Raw genomic sequence first — 17,835 nt, 5'->3', positions numbered from 1 at the left:
CAGACAGAGACAGAGAGACAGAGAGAGAGGGAGAGAGAGAGACATACAGAGAGGAAGATACTGCAAGGGCTTTGCATTCTGGAAAATGGAGATGTAGTTGAAGATGTAGTATCTTCTACCTTACTAACCTTTCTCCATGCTGCGAACATATATAATCATGCTTCATCATGTTTCATGTTTCATTCATTGTTTCAAAGGTATAAAAACGAGAAATGATTGAATTCATTTCTATTACTCCCATGCCTATTAATAACCCCTGGAAGCTTGGAATCAGTCTTTCCATTGGGTTCCTGGAAAGCAGAGACCTTCCACCAACCTTGGCCATCCCTCCTTCAGCAGCCCCGGTAGATGGTCATCGAGCTTCTACTTGACCACTTGCGCTGGCGGTTGTTTGGCGTGGTGGAAAGTGTTAGATTGGAAATGTTGCCCTGAAATAAGCCCTGATGCTTACTAGCTCTGTGATATACAGCAAAGTACTTGACCACACTGAGCCTCAGTTGCCTTATTTGTAAAACAGGGATGAAACCACCTGCGCTATCCACTTCCCAAAGTTTTTATGAGAAAAGGGATGTTTAAATCTTGAGACACTAAAGAAATGTGAATTATTAATTTTTACAATAACAAAGGTCTTGCTACTCCCCTAAGGAAGCCCATTCCAAAGTTAGATATTTCAAGTTGTTATGAAGTCCTTTCTAATATTGAGATGGGCGAGCTAGGTGGTGCAGTGAATAGAGTGCCGGGCCTGGAGTCAGGAAGACTCATTTTCCTGAAGTCAAATCTGGCCTCAGACATGTACTAGCTGTGTGACCCTGGGCAAGTCACTTAACCCTGTTTGCCTCAGTTTCCACATCTGTAAAATGAGCTGGAGAAGGAAATGGCAAACTACTCTGGTATCTTTGCCAAGAAAACCCCAAATGGGGTCATGAAGAGTTGGACATGACTGAAATAGCAATATCAAAAGGCAGCAAGTGGCCCAATGGATAGAACCTAGCCAGAGTTAGGAAGACTGGAGGTCAAATCTGGCCTCAGACAGTTACTGGGCAAGTCATTTAAACCTCTGTCTGCCTCAGTTTCCTCATTTGTCAAATGGAGATAATAATAGAATCTACCTCCCAGGTTTGTTGTGAGGATAAAATGATATATTTGTAAATAGCTTTGAAAACCCTAAAATGTTATATATGCTTTATTATGTAATACAATAGCAATAAATGCTAGTTTTCTATTAAGGCAAAAGTTACTTTCCTCTCATCTCTGCCCACTGGTGCTAGATCTGTAATCTGAAAGCAGTCAGATCAAATCTAATCCCTCTTTTACATGTCAGACCTTCCAGTATTTGAAGACAGCTAATAATATGTCCTCCCCAGTTTTATCAACACACTCTCATGTGACATGATTTACATGCCCTTCATTCTTGAAAGCAGGCCTTAGTATAATCCTTAGGAGTTTCACCCAAAGAGTGTTTTTCTGTTATTGTCCTGATAACCTTCTCTATTCTCCAGGAAATGAGAGGAAGACCTCAGAATTTGGGCTGACTCCGAAAGGGCTTTTTTTGCTATATCTGTTTCTGTCTCTTACACACACACACACACACACACACACACACGCGCGCGCGCGCAAACACACATGCACACACACGTTCACTCACACACACGTGCACACATACAAACACACACATGCGCACGCACAGACACAATCAGAAGCATTAGCTGTCTCATTTTGGGGGGTACAGCTTAATGTTTCATCGGGTTGTGGTAGAGAATGAGAAGGAATTCTTTTCTCCCACATGTACCTTGTGACCTTGGTGGTAGCTAGGGTAGCCAAATACTGTTCTATTATTTCAAGACCCCTCTCCCCCAAATGCCTCCCTTTCCTGACGCTGATTCCTTTATTTCACTTACCAACAGATGTACCTTTTCTTTCCATAGTCAGAGACAAGGCCCAAAATACAAGTCCCCTTGGGAGAGGAAACACAGTAACTTATACATACTGAGGGTATGTATGGTTATGTGGAGCTTTTCCTGAGAATAGGGTTTGATGAGATATAAGGGGGAGGGTGGCAGAGACAGAGACAAAGAGACAAAGAAAGAGAGATCAAAAGAGAGAGACAGACAGACAGACAGACAGAGAGAGAGAGAGAGGGAGAGAGAGACAGAGAGAAAGAGAGGGAGAGAGAGAGAATGAGAGAGAGGGAGAGAGACAGAGAGACAGAGAGACAGACAGACAGACATAGACAGAAATCAGGAGTTTATATGGTACAGTAAAACACACACAGAGCCTCAATTGACTCAAACACAGCTAGACCTCTAAATCAGTCTTATTTTTGCTATTCTCCACATTTACAGAAATGACAAGAAAACAAGCTTATATTAGGGAATTACTCAGACCAAACCTTCCTGGGGTCATTTACATTCAGCCCCATCTCCTATGTCTTCTCCATATTCAATTATAGCCTTTGGTAATTGTCCCTCATGCTGAGAATGTTGACCTCAAGCTCCTGCAAAAACCCTAATTAGTAAACACTATTAAGAGTTGGAAGGTACTTTTATGGCTCTTTTGGCCAATTCTTTCATTTTAAAGGTGAGGAAACTGAAGTACAGATAAAGGAAGTGACTTTCCCAAGGTCATAGTTATTTGGTTTCAGTGCTGGGGCTAGAATTCAGATGTTCTGACTCATTCCACTATGTGATCAATGATTCCACTCCGTTGACTATACTCTCCTTGTAGCTATAAGGTTTGAAACCAAAAAGTTTGTTGTGTGGCAGGAATGGGTGAGGAGAAGCTTTATGTTCACCCTCAAGCAACAAATGCTAAGAATTCAGTTCATTGAATATTTAATTCTCTGAGCATTGCAGGTGAGTCAAGGTTTGAATATTAAAATCCATCCTCTGATTCCTTCCCTTTCCTTCTTGGTGTTCTTCATGGTTGTGAAGGCCACAGAAGGTTCAGGATGACATGCTATTGTTCCACCAGGGGGTGAGAGTGGATAAAGGAAGTCAGATCAGAGAGGGAGACAGCCCTATGGGGCTAGCCTGGAGAGCCAGAGAGGTGGATTAAAAGAGCAATGTGGCCTTCTCTCATCTGTGTACAATTCTACATATAGACATGTACACACATGCGGTTTTCTAAATCTGTATCTAAAAGTCCACACAAAGCTGAGATATGAATAATTACAAAGACATAGAGCTCAGTCTCCCCAACACCCAATCTCCTACATCCATGGGCTTTTCCAGAAAAAAAAAATCAGCTTTAACCAGGGAATGAAGGAAACACAGCTTTCTTTGGACCCAAACCACCAATATTCACTTGAATGGGGAACTAGTCTTTTTCTGTCGTTGCAACATGACTTTGAAGTCTCTGATCATCTTGGTGAGTTTACAGGGAGACGTTCAGGCCTTTGTTCAGACCTCTTCTTGTGGAGGATGTGGGCTACTGGCCCAAACAGGGAACTAAGGACATTTCCTGGGAGTTGATCAAGACAATTTCTTGGTCAACCTCCTTCACAAAGATGGAGGGCACCCACTGGAAAAACCCTATTCGTGGAAGGTCTACGTGTCGCTGTCATGTTACACTTCAGGGATCACAACTGACAGAAGACTGAGTCTGAATGCCATTGGGTCATCAATTAATACTGTTTAATAAATAGGCCAGAGAGTTAGCTGAGAGTTTGTCTCGGCAGGATGCCCGTGCCACCAAAGTTATGGAAGATTGTCCCTTTAATCACTAAGGCAAACATTGTTTGAGTGTCAATGTACATAAAGCAATCACATAGAAAAGAGTTATAAATAGAAAAATTCCAAAGGTTCTCCCACAGACAGACATGGAAATGGAAATGAAAGACGAAACAGATTTATAAACAAAGTAAAAACAAAAGTAAAACAAATAAACAAACAAAACCAAACCACCCCACCCATTTGCTTCAAGTTCCTGTTGATGTACAGTACTCAACATCTTTGGATACTTTACAATGACTCCAAATTGTAGACAAAAAACACCTGAAGTAACTAGTCATCTGAAAAAACTGAGTTTATAAGAAGTCATCACACATCTACAAAAAGACAAAACAAAACAAAATAGCCCCAATATCATCAGATTCTGTTTTGTAGTCTTTTTTCTTAAAAAAAAAAAATGGTTTGGTTTGCCCTCCATCCCTTGGCTGCCCCAAGGGTTGGGGTAAGGTTTGGCTGGCAGATTTTAGGAGGCCAGTATCTGAAATGGTCGTAGCCAAGAAGCCTTCTTCCCAGGCAGGCAACTTCCAAACTTGAAGGGCAAGTTGGAGGAAACCAGGCAAAGCTGTACAGTCACTTGTGTGTGTAAGGAGTGGAAGGCATTGAACTGGGGTAAGGTTAGGCTAATGCTGGGGCCCAGCAGAGTCCAAGAGGTGAGTTTTGAGTGTGATGGAGTCGGTGGTCTTCTGGGGCCATTTAGTATCAGCTCCCAGGGGAAAACTAAAAAGTGTAAATGTGAGTGTGTGTGTGTGTGTGTTTGTATGTGTGAGGGGGGGGGGTAGGAGGTGAGCAGTTCCTGTTAGTGGAACCACTCACTTGGTGGACCTGGGGAAAGGGGACTCTAATGACATCTTCTCAGTCTCTGTCGATTCAGGCCTATCCCTACTCCTAAGAGCTTCTCCCAGTGGATTGCTTCTCTAGAATGTTTATAGAAACCAATCAGTTCTCAGGGAAGGCAGAACAGCAGGACTGGAAGGCATTTGGCAGGTGTAGCCTTCTTCATTTCCAAAGTCTCCTTAGGTTCAGTTTTGGGTGGCCCAGGGTTATGAAGCCAGCTCCCAATATGCCCGGTCTCCAGGGAATAGTCTGAGTGCTGTGGCCAATAGAAATCCACCACGCGGAGAAGCCCAAACACACCTTTTTTTTTTTTTAGCTAATCACTGTAACCTTCTCCCTGCCATGGCTGATACCAGAGCTTCCTGCAAGGAGCAAGACACAGAAGTTTGGGCTTTCAGTTCCTTGATTTCCCCCATCCAACCTTTTGCTGAGGCGCTCAAATGAACAGAAGTGAACAAGGGTTAGGCAGCCAGGGAGGAAGACACTCCAAACCCTGGGACAAAATGACAAAATCAACCCCTGGATCAGCAGGAGTCACGTGAACACGGTTTCCAGGAGCCTTGAGTGGAGCGGGGAGCAGTAGAAGGGAAGCAGGGTCGGGTTTTAAAATAAACAGCTGTCCAGCCGACCACCTTCCGGGTGAGTACCGGGTGGCTCCCCAAGACCTGCTGGGGCGCTGAACTTGAACCATCGACAGAAGAAACAGGTCCAACCTTGGAAAGTCACTAACGAGAAATGGTTTGCTGGATTTTTTTTCCGAAGGTGCTTCCTTTGAAAAGGAAGGGTTTACCAATGACAGAAAGAAAAATCTTCTGAGCCCCTAAAAGTCACTCTCTGGTCTGAGGCATTAAAAGAGGAGCGGCGTGGTTCCCTTCTTGCATGGTCTTCTGACATGGATCTCATTCTGTGCCCGCTGCAGTGGGGATTTATAAAAGGACACAAAAAACCCCCATAAGCCCAAGTTTCTCCTGGCCTTTCTTGTAGGAGTTCAGAGCACCTCCCAGAGAGTCCCTAAATAATCCTCTGAACTTGGTTTGAGAGGTAGGAATGGGAGGGCCCTTATGCAGATGGGAGAAACTGAGGCACAGAGAGGAAAATAACCTGCCCAAGGTCATGTAGCCAGTCAGTATTCCAGAGCAGAATCCAGCAGGACTATCCCCATTCTCTCCACAGTTCTCTTCCTTAGGACGCCAATATCCTTCCAAAATAGGAAGAGACATTTCCCTTCATACAGGTTAAGGGGGAGCTCTTAGGGACCCATCTGGAACTGTGGAATCTGCATTGGAACTGATGTAGTGGCCTCTGCTTGAAGCATACCATCAAAGGACTAAAGGGGTCTAGCCAGCAGAGGTCTCCCAGCTTCTGCAGGCCCTGGGTGCCCCCACCCCTTCCTGCCCACCTCCTGACCCTCCTTCACAAATTGGCCTCCAACTAGCTACTGCTGCAACTCTACTGAGAAAATGTTTCCTCCCTGGCTCCTGCAGTGGGGGACAAAGACAAAAGAAGCTAGGCCCACATCTGCTTAGATTTTTGTGTCCAGTTGTGAATAGCTATTTCCCTTAGAAGGTTATTTCTCTTCTTTGAAGTGAGAAAATTGGTGGTTGCTGCCCAAGGAGGCCTGGGTTGTGTGGCTTTGCTACTATTCTTTTTTTTTCTTTTTTCTCTTTTTTTTAAAAGAAAATGTAGAGAACTTACAAAACCTGTCTTGGGGCGAGGGAGAAGGTGAGGGAGAGGGCAATAGGGAGCCTTGGCATGGAAGAAGAGCAGGAGACCGATGGGCATGATAAAAGTTAGGGTTAATTGTTTGCTTCAGACATAGAGGCCATGTGGTTGAGTCCCGCCAGCCCTGTGAGCCCGGCAAGCCCGGCACTCCATGGGTCTGGGAGAGGGAAGTAGGGTCGGGCAGCCATGTTCTCTGCCAAGGCAAAGGCAAAGAGGCCCCCCGCATTCCTCTCAGCCTCCAGCTGTGCCCTCCCAAACAGCTTCATCTGCGTCTCTTCAAACTGTCGTTCCAGCTCCTGCAGGCTGAGGGTTCCCTTTGGGGGCCCCAGATAGTGTTTGGGGGGGCTGGGGCCAGGCAGGCACACGGCTGCCCCGCCAAGGTGGCCACCGATCTCCCCTAGGGTGGGTGGCATCATGAAGGCCTTCTCCTCTGTCGGGGGAGTGGGGCCGAAGAGAAGGCTGGCAGCCCTCCATGCTGCAGGCTTGCGGCCTCTGCGGGGCCGGGAGATCCGGCAGCTCTGGCGCTTGATGTGGCGGTGAAGGTGGTCTGAGCGGGTGAAACTCTTGTAGCAGAACTCACACTGGTAGGGCCGCACACCTGTGTGAATGCGCATATGGTTTTTGAGGTCATAGTTGTGTACAAACTTGGCATTGCAGTGGATGCACAGGTAAGGCCGCTCACCTGTGTGCTTCCTCATGTGGATTTTCAGCTTGTCCTGCCTGCGAGACAAACGTGGGGGAGGGGATAGAGCAGTGGTTAGAACACAGAAGCTTCCTGCCTTTCCCCAATTCTCAGGTTTGCTGCTGTGGCTCCCTACTCTCACATCATCCATGCCTGCAACTGCTTTCAATTGCTGCTGCTCCCTCTCTTGTCACCTCTCCAGCCAAGTGTGGTTGCTCACCTATACCGTATTCATGGGGAAGGGGCAGCAGCATTCCTAAACATCCCCTTTCCTCCAAATCTCCCTTATTTGCACGCATTTTCATACTTTTATAACTCAGCACTAACAAGGCTTCCTCATTAGGGCCCCACCTGAGATACAGTGGGACAGAGTCCAGGGCAGCTTACAGTGCCAGCCCTGTGGTCATTGGGTAGCCATCCCCCCTAGCCCCATCACCGGGGAAATGGCATATTCTGCTTTGGAACCTCCCTTTCCCACCTCTGATGCTGTGGGAATCATTTTACCTTTTGCTGTTCCCAACCTGGTGCTTCATCTCAAAGCCCCTTATCCCAGCCCAAACCCTGGGGCCTGTTGAAGTCTGTTCATCCTGAGAGCAAGTTAATCCAGGTGACTATAGAAGGCTGGGCACACCTCATCCAAGCATCTCATGTGGCGGTTCCCTTCCTAAGCCCTGGGCTCTGTTCTTTGTCTGCAGGTAATTTTACTTCTTATAAAAGTGCCAGGTGCCGAAGGAATGCTCCCTAATCAACAGGAATGTTTTTCAAGGTTTAAGTTACTGGTATTCTGAGGCAAAGCATAGCATGATTTAAGAAACAAAAAAGAGCCTCCGTGGTCTGGAGGCCAGCATTCTACTCTTGTCTTTTCCTCCTACCTAGCTCTCACGAGTAGGGAGTCCTTGGGCAAGCCAGCTCTCTGGGCAGAGACATTGCTAGGGCCTCGGTCCTACTCTTAACCTGGCTCACACCTAGGCCATCCTTTTCCCCATGGTTACAATCAGTCCTGACTGTCCAGGTTAGAAATGAAAATATTTCTATGAGCAATAAGCAACCAAAACAGGATTCGAACGGGATCCTCTTGTCTCCAGGACTAGCCCTATTTTTTCTGTACTACATCGTTTGGCTAAATGTGTACTGAGCACAAGACATTCTCTGGAAAAAAAATATTTAAAAGGAAATTCATCATATAGGGTGGTTTCTCTAACATTTGGTTCATAAAAGTGGATTACTGATGAAGTTCTCCTCCCCTCTTTCTTTTAATTGGCTAAAAGACATCATGGTAGGGTGGTTAGCGAGCAGGCTTCTAAACCAGGAAGAGGCTGTTCCAATCTCACCAGCATATAGGCTATAAGATCCTCCATAAGTCCCCCAGGGCATGCACTCTCTAAGACTATAATTGAAGAGAAGATGTCCATATGCATGGGGGTGGGGGGGGGGTGGGGGGAGAAGAACCGAGAGTACCCTGTACCAAAGAAACCCAAGGTCTATTCCCTCTCCCTATTTCATTGGTTAACTAAGACCAATAGTTCATGAGGTCCTGGTTCTCTCAAGTGTCTTTCCTTTGGATCTTTCCTTTGTTCTAATTTGTATCATGCTTATTTGTGTCTCCATCTACATGTCTAATCTCCTCCATTACAGTACAGATTCCTTGAGGGCAGGGAGAGTCATAGCTAGCAATTCTACCATGTGAGGCAAACATCCCCAAATATTCCTAGGGTGAAGAGAACAGAAGGCTCCCCCAAATCCACTTCTAAGAGGAATTCAGCGGGGCAGGGGAAGAACTTTGGGGAGAGACCTTAGGATACAAGGCTCCACGGACACTAAGACAATGAGCTACAGGGAGGAGACAGAAAACCTGAGACCTCTCTCCTCACCTCCACCAGCTACTGGTGGAAGAGGAAGGGGGAGAGGAAAGGAAATCTGGTAGCTCCTATTTTAACTAATAAAATAAAATAATTTAACTAGTTCTTGTTAACTAGTTACTAGGCGCAGTTGTTTCTACCAGCTAAAGAATTACAAGCACCTTCTAAATGTTGGTACCTTGGGGAAAAGTTAAGGGCTTTAAGGACAGGGACTTTCTTATCCATCACTGAAACCCCAGCCCATTGCAGTGCTGTGTACACAGTGAGTGTTTAATAAATGCTCGTAGAATTAAATCAAATATAACCTTCCCCTCCCAACATATACGTGACTCAAAGATTGTCTCTTAAAACTTCATGGTCTTTTTTTTTCCTTTTTTAGATTTCATCTTTATCAGGAAGCCTGCACAAAGGAAGCTTCAGAAAGTGCCTTCATTCCCTCAAAGAATAATGGGAACTCTCCCTTTTCCAGATCCTTAAGATTTACAGAATACCTTTGTCACAATAGCCCAGTGAGGTGGGCAGTGACAGTGTTATTTTCCTCATAATGGTGGTTCAAATATTTGTACCCCTATTTAACAAGTGAAGAAAACAATGCTCAGAGAGGTTAGTGACTCCTCCAAATTCACACAGCTTATAAATCTCTAGTTTCCAGGTGTGTCAGAGTCTCCACCTCCTTCCTAAAGCCTTTCCCTAATTCTATCAGATCAGTCATGACTTTCTCTTCCTAGTAACAACAGCACTTTTTTTTTAATGGTAACTCTCCAATGTACTTATGTAATTCTGAATATCTGCCTTGATTTCTTATCATCCTTCTAAACCATGAGTTCTACGAAGTATCAGAGGATAATAATAGCCAACATTGACATGTTGCTTTAAGGTCTGTGGGCAGCTTGGTGGCACAACGGCTAGAACTTTGGGCCTGGAGTAAGGAAGATTAATCTTCAGGAGTTCAAATCTGGCCTCAGACACTTACTAGCTGTGTGACCCTGGACGAGTCACTTAACCCTGTTGGCCTCAGTTCCTTCTCTGTAAAATGAGCTGAAGAAGGAAATGGCAAAGCACTCCAGTATCTTTGCCAAGAAAACCCCAAATAGAGTCACAGAGAGTCAGACATGATTAAAACGACTGAACAGACAATGTAAGGTTTGCAAAGGACTTTACATACATGTGCTATTTCATTTGACTCTGCCCCCCAAACCCTATGAAGTTTATTACAGGTTTTATTATCTCCATTTAATAGAGCCAGAACTGGGAAGATCTTATTTTACAGATGTGGAAACTGAGGCTGAGAGGATATATGATTTCGTTGAGATTTTTTTTGGAAGGCAATTGGGGTTGACTTGCCCAAGGTCACACGACTAGTAAGTGTTGTGTCTGAGTCTGGATTTGAACTCAGGTCCTCCTGACTCCGGGGCCGGTACTGTATTCACCTAGCCACCTCTTTCATTGAGATTTTGCAGCTAATAAGCATCAGAGATGTAATTTGAACCAATGTCTTTCTAACCTCAGGTTTCTCACTGTCCACTGGTTTCTCACTGCCCACTATACCTCATTGTTTCTCCAGATCCTAGGATTCTAGGTTTAGAGCTGGAAGTCAAGGCAGGGTCTCTAAACTTTACATCTCCCTCAGTCCTGACACAGGGCCCTGCACACAGTTGGCATCATATAAATATAGTTGTACTCATATTTGTAGGTATGTACCATAGGCTGCCCTTTCCAGAGTGCCCCAGACCCCTGCTACACGTCCTGTTTGTGGACTGAGGCTTCTGACTTCATGTTGGGGCTCTGGTTTCCGGCTGGTACCAGTTTAGAAACTGAATTCCACACTGAAATTACTGGCTACAACTTAATTTGATCAAATTAAAACCTTTCCATATTGGTGAGTCTGGGGCTGCCCCTTCCAGGACCCTGGGACTGAGAGATGCTTTACTTTGCCCTTCCTGATTGGCACTGACCACTAGATGTCCCACTGACTCCCACGTCCAGGTTGTCTCTAAAGCCTGACCAAAAGAGTTTCTTGGGGGATGGAGAAAGGAGGGGGGCACTGTGTGAATGTTACCTGAGGGAATTTCTTCACCCCCTTCCTCCTTCTCTCCTCTCCCTCACGGCTGAACTCTTGGCCTGACTGTTGTTGGGGTTTGTAGGTAGGGTTATTGAGCTAGCCTTCCAGTGTCTAGGGTACAGAGATGTCCCCTGCTCTTCAGGACCCCTTCCCATGTCACTGTTGCTGTCCCTGTGGGAATCAAGCAGCTGGAGTGACTCAGGGAGACAGGAAGGATGGGGGTGGAGGGAAGTAGCTCTGCCAGCTGGTGCTCAAAAAGACCTGAGGCTCATGTACATCCATCCAATGGGAGCTCTGAGGCTAGTGGGGGAGGAGGGAGCTCCCTTCTCTTTTGTGACAGCTCCCCTTCTTTTCCCCTTCAAGGATACTGCATTCACGTGTTTTGTAACCAGATTGTATCTGCAGGGTTTCTGGGAATTCTTAGACCTGGAAGTAACCTTACATATCTTCTAATTAGGGTACCACCCCCTCATTTTACAAATGGGGAAATCAAGACCCAGAGTGGGTGACTAACTTAGGGTCACACAATCGCCCTGTCATCCCACTCTGTAATATCAAAGGGCAATGACAAGGATTGAAATGAGGAATTATGTCCTTGGTTGGTACTTGAGTTTCAGAGTGCCTCTCTGGGCCTCAGTTTCCTCCTCTGTAAAATAAGGGAGTTAGATGAGATGATCTCTCAGGTCCCTTCCAACTCTTTAACCATTTCACAGATGTGATGCAGTAACAGTTGCATCAAAGGGGTCCCCTAAGGGAGGACTTCATTTCCAAGTTTTTCTGACACTGGGGAGCCCCTGTTCACATTCTCCTCCAGCCCCAGGCAGTGGAGGTGGAGGGGGGAGAAGGGAAGGGAAAGGATTACGAAGGGATTGAGCAGATACAAAATTAAACACAGCTGCCATGAGAGAAGGATGGGACCTCCTTGTCCCTTGGGATTTCCTGGACCACAATCTGAAGGGCCCTGGCCCAAATTCAATCTCATTCTCAAAAAAAAAAATCACCAAATTCTTAGGGGTGGCAGGGTGCTTGAAAGAGCACCTGGTGTGTTCCTCTGCCTTCAGGACACGGCATACCCACCCCAAGTGGCCCAGACAGATCCAGAGGTTATCCTATTTTTAAAGCTCTCCCCCAGGCACCAGCGAGGCCAGTGCTATAAAATCCTCATTGTTTTTTAAGGCTTCCTGCCAATGTCCCATGTCCTACACTCAACCAACTCAGAGGACACCCATAAATGCGTGTGCATCTGCCTGGACAGGATCATGGAATGTTAAAGCTGGAGAGAACTTCAAAAAGCACCTTCTGCCTTCCCCTCATTTTACAGATGAGGAAACTAAGGCATCTGGAGCTTAGATGGTGTGCTCAGGTCACACAGCCAGCCTTTGAATATAGGCCTTCTGGCTTGGCAGTCCAAAGCTCCTTCCCATACACCCCATATATGTTTCTCATGGAGGACCAGAAGGCTGGAACACCTGAATTTGAATCCTGCCACAGTCACTCTCTGTGTGACCCTGGACAAGCTGTTTAGCCTCCCTCTGCCTCAGGCTCCTCATCTGTAAAATGGGTATAACAATAGCACCTACCCCCCAGGATTCTTCGGGCAGCTAGATAGTACAATGATTAGAGTGCCTGGCCTCGAGTCAGGAAGACTCATCTTCCTGAATTCAAATCTGAGCTCATACACTTACTAGCTGTGTGACCCTGGGCAAGTCACTTCACCCTGTTTGCCTCAGTTTCCACATCTATAAAAATGAGCTGGAGAAGGCACCACAAACCACCCCTGTATCTTTGCCAAGAAAACCCCAAACGAGGTCCTGACAAGTCAGATAGAACTCCACAGCAACAGTAACCACCCGGGATTCCAGTGAGGATTACATGAGAGCACTTGGTAAGCACAGCTGAGAGTGGCGAGCCATCCAGTAACCCTGCAGCCTAGGGCAGGTCACTTTCCCTCTCCAGGTCTGTAGCTTCCTCTCCCTTCCTCCCTACCATCTCCTGCTGGCCCACGCCTACCTGCTGCCCAATCTGCTACCTTCCTTCCTGCCAGCTGAAAGATTTCACCTTCTGAAAAGAAGGCCAGGCAGCAAGAAGATCCCCATGAACTCATCCGTACCCAGAGTTAATAAAACGAGCCAGGAGACCTCTGGCCTAACATTGAACTGTCCTCCATCAAGTTCCCAATCAGAATAATGCTTTACCAGCACTATAGACACAGACCTTCTCGGCAACCTGAGGGGATGAAACTAACTCCCTTCCTCTTGATGCTGTTAATGACATTACATTATCTTAATAAGGTTCTACGAGTTGCCAGAAGTTAGGAAATTAAAAAAAAAACCCTAGCAGAGGGACTGAAACCCAAACAAACAAAAAACCCCAACAAAACAGCTCTCAACATTGCTCTGGGAAGGTTGGGGGAGGGGGTGTGTGTGGGGGCTTTTTTTAGTTAGGCTTGTACCTGAAGGAGGAGATTTGGGTCTAAAAGTGGTCTGTTTTCCTGCTTGCTGGTGATGTAACAGGATCATAAAAATAATATTATCTGGCATTTATAGGGGGAGCTTTAAAGAATTCAAATTTCCTTCTGTTCATGGACTCATTTGAGGTTCACAACCCTGTAAAGTAGTTATTACAGATTCTATTCCCATTTTACAGATGAGAAAACTGAGACTCTCAGATGCTGTTACATGTTCAAGGTCACCACACAGCTCATAAGTGTCTTCCTAACTGTAGTTCAACCAATCTGTCTTATTTCAACATACTAGAAGGAAGGACAAGAAGCATCTAGTTTGGCCCTCTCTAACTCCCAGGACTACAGTTTGAAATACTCCTTCCCAAGGGTCTAGAGGTGAACATGAAACACAGTAATAAATAGGCCACTAGACAAAAGTCAGGAAGACTGGGTTCAAATCTTGCTTTAGAGATTTACTGTGTAACCTGGGGTAAGCCACTTAATTGCTCTGTGCCTCAGTTTCCCAATCTTTAAAATGAGGAGGTTGGACTTGATGGCATCTAGCTTCCAGCTCTAAAACTATGATCCAACTGGCTAGAGACAGAAATCTGTCTCTTACAATATGTGTCAGTCAATGTCATTTCCTGTACATTTTGTCTCACTAAACCAAACTATAAGGTCCTTCCATTCTGTATTCACCTTATATCTCTTTTTGTCCCGAGTACACAATGTTGGGCACCCATAGCCCCCAATATAAAATTATTTGCTAATCCTAACCTTGACTTTGGTGGCTATGATTCAAGGGACTGAGTCCTTTGACTGTAGTTGGATCTGTACCCCTCCTTGGGAGCAGAACCCACAGAGAACTCCCTTCTGTTTGTCTGAAATCCCACCTATCCTGCAAGGCCCACCTCAAGTCCCACTGCCTCCATGCCTCCTTCACTGACCCCTCTAGCCCCCACTAAGTTTCCTGTCCTCTGATTTTCTACGGCAGTTGCGGTCTGTACATAACTTTTACCTGCCAGTCTTGGGCTATTTGATGTTATTTCCTGCCACCCTCAACCTCCAACCATCTCCAAAGGATATCCTGCATGCCTGGAATTCACTGATTCCCCATCTCTGCTTATTGAAATCCTTTTTAATTCTTCACACCTCAAATCAGGCGCCTTCCCCGACTCTCCCTTTAAACAAAAATGTTCTCAGATTTTTAGTTCACTTTGTCTCTTTTCTTTATCTTATTAGATTCTTTCTGACATTCATCCATCCATTGCATCCTCCCAATTGACTGTAAACACCTTGAGGGTAGCAGCAGCTCATTCCTCATACTTGTATTCCAGGTGCCAATGTGTGTCCCCTATCTCCCCAGTGAGACTGTAAGCTTCCTGAGGACAGTGACTGTGTGTTACACTTCACTGAATCTCCCATCAGGGGATTCTGTTGGCAGTGAAGTCTGCCTGCTGGCACAGGGAGCCCCGTCCTAGATAGGTAAAAGTTAGACGGCACCAGGAGTGGCTTTTCTGTTGGTTAGTGCCTCTTTATCTTTGTCCCTTCTAAATGTGTGCCAGGGACAACAGAAGAGAATCCAGGATGAATTCCTGAGTAAGCTCACCCAGAGGCCTATTGTTGAGTCCTGTGGTTTGCAGACTATTAAAATTATTTTCAAACAGTTCTCTGTCTGAGACCTGTTGGAATTCTCTTGTTGCTAAGGGCAAAAAATATTCTGGTCTTGTCAGAAAGCTTTGACAATGTATATTTTGCTTGTCCTGAATGAATTTTACCCAGCAAGCTACAGAGTCAGGAATCTAGCATCCCCTTACACAAGGATGGACTTTTCAAAGGAGTTTCAAAGCTCCTCAAAGGCCATCCAGGATTGTGCAAGAAAAGATACGTCCCTGACACAGTGTTTGTATAGATTGCCACCTCATTCCTTCTCTTCCTCTCCACCTGACTATTAGCATGAGGGTTTCCAGGTCTTTTAGCAGAAGACTGTTATGGAACAGCTGTTATCTCTGGCCTGGATTAATGGAATGGTCTAATTGTTCCCCCTGATTCCAATTTTTCCCCTCTCCACACAGCTGCTAAAATAATCTTGCTAAGGCCTAGGTCTGACCGGATCACTCTCCTGCCCCTGAATCTTTAGTAAGTGCTGCCATAATAAAATATTTTAAAAATAATATTTATATAATTATTTATAAAAATAATATTTATATTTATAATGTGCCAGGAACAATTCTAAGTGCTTTATGAGCACTATTTCATTTGATGTTTGTCATGAAAGAACCTGAGGCAAACAGAGGTTAAGTGACTTGCCCAGGATTACACAGCCAGTAAGTGTCTGATTTGAACTCGGGTCTTCCTGACTTCAGGCCCAGTGCTCTATCTAATGCACCATGTAGGATAAAATACAAACTCTGTATGGCATTTAAGGCCTACAAAAACCCAGCTTCTTTCTGGTCTTATTTCATGTTTCTGCCTTTCATGAACTCTATAGTCAAGCTGAACTGGATAGTAACCATTCCCTTCTCTTCTTCTACCACCCTCCACCTCTGACCTTTGTGGAAGTCATCCCACATATATCCTATGAGCTGACTCTCCATCTGTGCCCATTGAAATCCTTCTGTTTTTCCTTCACAGCTTAAATCAGGTGCCTTCCCCGACTCTGACCTCAAAGTGTTTTCTTCTTCAATTTTTCTAGTGTTCTTTTGTTTCTCTCCTTTGTCCTGTTACATTCTTGCTTGCATTGTGCTTAGTCATCCATTCATCATATCCTCCCCAAAAGGGGCGTCTAGGTGACACAGTCAACAGAGCACCGGCCCTGGAGTCAGGAGGACCTGAGTTCAAATCCGGCCTCAGACACTTGACACACTTACTAGCCATGTGACCTTGGGCAAGTCACTTAACCCCAACTGCCCTCCAAAAAAAAGGCAACCCCCCCCAAAAAACATTATATCCTCCCCATGGACTGTAAAAACCTTGAGGGTGGTAGCACCTCATCCTTCATGTTTGTATTCCAAATGCCTAGCACACACAGTATGTGCCTGACAAATAGTTTTCATTGTATTTTATTGAACTGAATGCTCTAACTGTAAGGGATGCTGGAGGAAAGGGATTTACAGGATCATAGACTGGAGCCTGAAGCCTGGAGTGGGACTGGTCACTTGGCTAAGGTCACATAGGTAGCAGAATCTGAATTCAAACCCAGGTCTTTTGACTCTAAATACAGTATTCTAGGCAGGTAGGTGGCTCTACGGACATAGTTAAGAAGACCTGAGTTCAAATTTAGCCTCACATACTAGCTTTGTAACTCTAAGTCATTTAACCTCTGTTTGCCTCGGTTTCTTCAACTATAAAATGGAGATAATAATAGCACCCACTTCCCAGGGTTGTTGTAAGACTCAGATGAGATAATATTTGTAAAGTTCTTAGCACAGTGCCTCGAATACAGCATCATTTTTCTTTGCTACCAAATTCACTTGGCTCTCTCAGGTCCAGACCGATAGGGCATTTTCACCTTGGAAACATTTTCTAATTTTTTCCTTTTGATCCACACTTACCCAAGGAAACTAGGAGCCAGAGGGCATGGTAAGCCTGGTTAGCAGGACGGACAAGGCTCCCAGGTGGTGCCAAGCATTATTGGCTTGCACGCCTGCTGTGGACTGGCAGGAGCTGTGGGGGCCTGAGGACACTGAGAAATATAGTCCCGGCCAAGAATAGCAAAGCTCAGCCTTGATGCAAGTCTTAGGGATGATTCAGGACCTGGATTAGGTCAATGGAAGGATGACAGGGTGGGGATTTCACAAGATCAGCTCAAGGATTTAGCTGAAACACATAGCAGATTCATCAGTGAAACAAGGATAGCGATGCATCACTTCCAACAGGGACACATCCCCTGTTGCCTGCCATAAAGCTGCTGGGTCCAGTTGCCAACCATCGGATGAAAGCATCAGGCAGAGCATTATAGGAAAAGGATTAGCTGTAAAATTTTATACATAAAGAAAGGCCTTTAACTCAGTCCCTGTGAGGGATGAATGAGAGGTTGAAAAAACCAGCTTCTTAACCATGGACCAGAACTTACACATCCAAATGAGTGCTGTACCCTTCAAAGTAGTCCCCTTGGGAGCTTATAGACTTATTTCAGGGATATTGCCATTACTCATCACATGTTTAGAGCTCCCCTTTGGGAACTGCCTTCAGAGCCAGATTATAAGACAGAAAAGAAAATCAGCTTCATCTGTTTATTGTTTTTTGTTTTATTTTTGCTACAGACCTGTGGTTTCATCACTAGAAGGAATGCCCAGTGTGGAAATTCCATCCACTGACATAGACTGGCAACTCATCTCTAATTTATATTTTTAGGGAGTTAGTTGCCTTGGAACACCAAGAGGCTTACCTCCTCACCAATGGTCATACATGATCTGAACTCAGGTCTTTTCATTCCGAGGCCAGCTTTCTACCCATCAGGACACTGCCTCTCCACTGCCTTTTCTCTCCCCAAGGCCCACCTT

The 17,835-nt window shown here is 45.3% G+C and overlaps 1 protein-coding gene across 9 annotated transcripts in view; it reads right to left on the bottom strand.

The window, feature by feature from the left end:
* Positions 1-3,599: 3,599 nt before the first annotated feature.
* ZBTB7C (zinc finger and BTB domain containing 7C) overlaps positions 3,600-17,835 on the bottom strand; it is a 161,130-nt gene continuing 146,894 nt past the window's right edge. For all 9 annotated transcript variants that reach the window (XM_069104604.1, XM_069104613.1, XM_069104593.1 and 6 more), the window contains one exon: positions 3,600-7,004. In XM_069104604.1, the coding sequence (XP_068960705.1) occupies positions 6,359-7,004 (646 nt within the window). In that variant the 3' untranslated portion in view covers positions 3,600-6,358. The remainder of the gene's footprint in view (positions 7,005-17,835) is intronic.

This window comes from Petaurus breviceps, unplaced genomic scaffold, assembly GCF_028583685.1.
Source record: "Petaurus breviceps papuanus isolate PSGF00001 unplaced genomic scaffold, PetGlider_PUasm1.0 131, whole genome shotgun sequence".
Lineage (NCBI taxonomy): Eukaryota > Metazoa > Chordata > Mammalia > Diprotodontia > Petauridae > Petaurus > Petaurus breviceps.
Note: the sequence above shows the minus strand (reverse complement) of the source record. Positions and strands in the feature narration are given on the sequence as shown.